Source organism: Amblyomma americanum, unplaced genomic scaffold (genome assembly GCF_052857255.1).
Source record: "Amblyomma americanum isolate KBUSLIRL-KWMA unplaced genomic scaffold, ASM5285725v1 scaffold_72, whole genome shotgun sequence".
NCBI lineage: Eukaryota > Metazoa > Arthropoda > Arachnida > Ixodida > Ixodidae > Amblyomma > Amblyomma americanum.
Window position 1 is genome coordinate 260,987 of NW_027526544.1, and position 3,120 is coordinate 264,106.

The 3,120-nt window shown below is 42.1% G+C and overlaps 1 protein-coding gene across 1 annotated transcript; it reads left to right on the forward strand.

Moving 5' to 3' along the window:
* The first annotated feature begins 713 nt into the window (after window positions 1-713).
* Window positions 714-1,962, forward strand: LOC144112360 (uncharacterized). The gene has a single exon (XM_077645208.1). The coding sequence runs from the start codon at window positions 779-781 to the stop codon at window positions 1,667-1,669; it is 891 nt and encodes a 296-aa protein (XP_077501334.1). The 5' UTR covers window positions 714-778; the 3' UTR covers window positions 1,670-1,962.
* Window positions 1,963-3,120: the final 1,158 nt, after the last annotated feature.

A 3,120-nucleotide genomic window follows, 5' to 3' on the forward strand; every position in this document is an offset into this window, starting at 1 on the left:
CAATACTTCAGAGTATTTCTGTGCAAACTTTTCTTCCTTCATGTCATAACATAGTGCCTGAAATTGTATGTACTTGACAGTGCGAATGCAAATCTTTGTTCGAACTGAGGCTTCTGTGAGGGCACTTAACGTTGCCAGTAGCAAGTGTGGAAGCAAAAGTCTCGGTATGCATGCTGCGGTATCCGGAATACGGTAAAATGTTTGAGAATTTGCTACTGGTGCACATGGCAGCAATACAGCGCGTGTCATCAGCCAGGCTTCTACATGCAATGAAGGCAGCATCTATAAGTACTTACGCGCATTCGCTGTCCTTAGGCCGATTCGTTGCGTTTCTACATTAAGGGACCTAATATTTGTCGTATATTTGTCATATATTCATATGACGTTTCATTTCCTCACCGACTTGAACGCTTTTCTGTGTTGCCTGAATGTATTCTAGTTATATAGTGGACACGGCAACCCCGTCGTGACAATGTCAACTGATGTGCCACTATTTGTGCAGGTACTTACCGGATTCTTTTCCATCGCCTTGGGCCGTGCAGTAAGCGCAGACAGCGGCTTCAATCGTCACCCAGCTTCTGCCGATGCCTTTCGACTGCCGTGCGCGGGGGGCGTACATTTTTAACACTGCGAGCTGCTGTCGTGGCACGTGGATACTGCCTTCTGCGCACCCTCTTCGAGCACAGCGACGTCATCCACACTTCCAGCCCGGATTTTGCCTATAAAAGGGACGCCTGCGCCTTCCATCAGCAGTGGACACGGCAACCCCGTCGTGACAATGTCAACTGATGTGCCACTATTTGTGCAGGTTGGTGGACGAAAATATTGCTGCCGTAGCAACTGCCTTTTTTTGATCGTGTTGCCGTGTCCACGCACATTGCTGGTTTGCTTTAGTGATTGTATCTCAATTGTAGGCCTGTTGCTGAAGTTATCCGGTGATGTTGAAGAAAATCCTGGCCCGGATACAATGAAAATTATTCAACAAGTAATTGCTTCTCAAACTGAAATCCTCAGCAAATTAAGCGAAATACAGGAAAACCAAACATCGTCTGAAGCAAGAATTCTGGACATGCAATCCAGGCTGTCTGCTATAGAACAAAAGCTACAAACCTTTGACGAGTCTCGGGATAGGCTTTCGAAACTAGAAACTTTTGCTGAAAGATGTGAAATAGAAATGACTACAGTTTCGAGAAAACTTGATGAGTTGGAAAACCGCTCGCGGCGCAATAACTTGATTGTACGCGGAGTCAAGGAGGAGGAATCAGAGAGTGAAGAGGACCTACTACAGAAAGTAAACAATGACATCTTTGATAAAATTCTGAAACATAGGGTGGACACTATTCAAAGGATTCACCGACTTGGAAAGAGGGAACCAGGTAGAGACCGTCCGATTATTATTAAACTTACTGACTTTAGGGATAAGATGAAAATAATGAGTAACTGTTTCAACCTAAAAGGCACTCAATTTAGTGTAAATGAAGATTTTTCTAAAAGGGTTGTGGAAATACGAAAAAACCTTTGGAACTCCTGTGCCAATGAACGAAAGAACGGCGTGAAAGCTAAGTTAATTTTTGATAAGTTAAAAGTCAAGAATACCTTATACGCATGGAACGAGGAGACCAAGCAGCGGTTCAAATGCCAGGTTGCCACTAGCACTAGCAATGAGTGACTAAACAATCATAAGACGGTCTGCTTTAAAATTATAAATGTGAACGCTAGGAGCATGCTTAACAAGGTTGACGCCATAGAAAGTATATGCCTTGAACATGAACCCGATATTATGGTAATCACAGAGACATGGCTACATAAAGATATTAGAGACTGTGAAGTTGCTCCCCCAAACTACTCCATAGTACGAAAAGACCGTGAAAGGAGGGGTGGCGGTGTTGCAATACTGGTTAAGAGTAATATAGTATTCTCAGTTATAGAAGGGTTTGATGATTTAGAAACTGCATGGATTAAAACCAGACTGAGTGGTCGTACTGTCTTAGTGGGTGCTTTCTACAGAGCTCCCAATTCAACCATAGACGTGCTTGATAACCTAAAAAGGTTACTGGACCTAAATGTACACTTTGGTGACAATATTATGCTGACAGGTGATTTTAATTTGCCAGGAATTGATTGGATGTCGCTTTCTCCCGGCAGAGTTGATACAGCTAGCAGGGAACATCTGATCGAACTCGCCTATTGCTATGGTTTGACTCAGATTGTTGAAAAGAGTACGAGAGTATGTACGACAACATCCTCGATACTAGACCTTGTCTTTTTGTCATCTGGTCTACTAGAGTTTTTGCTGAGTTGTGATGTTGAAGAAGGATTGTCTGACCTCATAAAATGGTGATTATGTCGCTCAATATGACTCACGAAATATGTCACAAATCTTGCAGAAAGACTGTTTTGAATTTTGCGGCTGCCGATGATGTCGGATTACTGGACTACCTTGAAATCTCGTTTGATGAATTCATGTGTTTATATCAAGACGGACTTGGCACAGATAAGTTGTGGGATTTTTTTGCAAACATGACAGCGAAAGCAATTGAGATGTTCATTCCTAAAACCACGAAAATAACAAAAAGGAAGCATCCTTGGATTAATAGAGACATTATTCACAAAAAACGACAGCTCAAAAGGAAACGAAAAAGATGCTCACAATACCCAAGCCCTGAATTAAAAACCTCCATATGTCGTATGAGCCAAGAGTTAAAGCGACTCATCAAAGAAAGTAAAAATACCTTTTACAGTCAGACTCTCACCAGATTTCTTACCGAAGCGCCCAGTAAGTTCTGGCGATATATAAATGGCGGCGGTAAACCTCACCATTCTAATGAAGAAGAGAGCCCCCAAAGGGCTGAAAGTTTTAATTCATTTTTTGCATCTGTTTTCACTGAAGATGACGGCGAATCACCGTTTTTTGAGCCTCCAGGTTGCCCTCCTATACCCGATTTAGAAATAAGTGAAGAAGGAGTTCTGAAACTCCTTTTGAATATCAACACTAAAAAGAACTCAGGACCGGACGGTATCCCGAATGAATTCTTATATAGATATGCAGAGTGGAATTCTAAATTTCTTACCAAAATCTTTCAATCGTCTATCGACAGTAGTTGTGTTTCCATTGCGTGG

Excerpts from the sequence above, each read along its gene's own strand:
- LOC144112360 (XM_077645208.1), top strand. The coding sequence starts at position 779 with ATGTCAACTGATGTGCCACTATTTGTGCAGGTTGGTGGACGAAAATAT.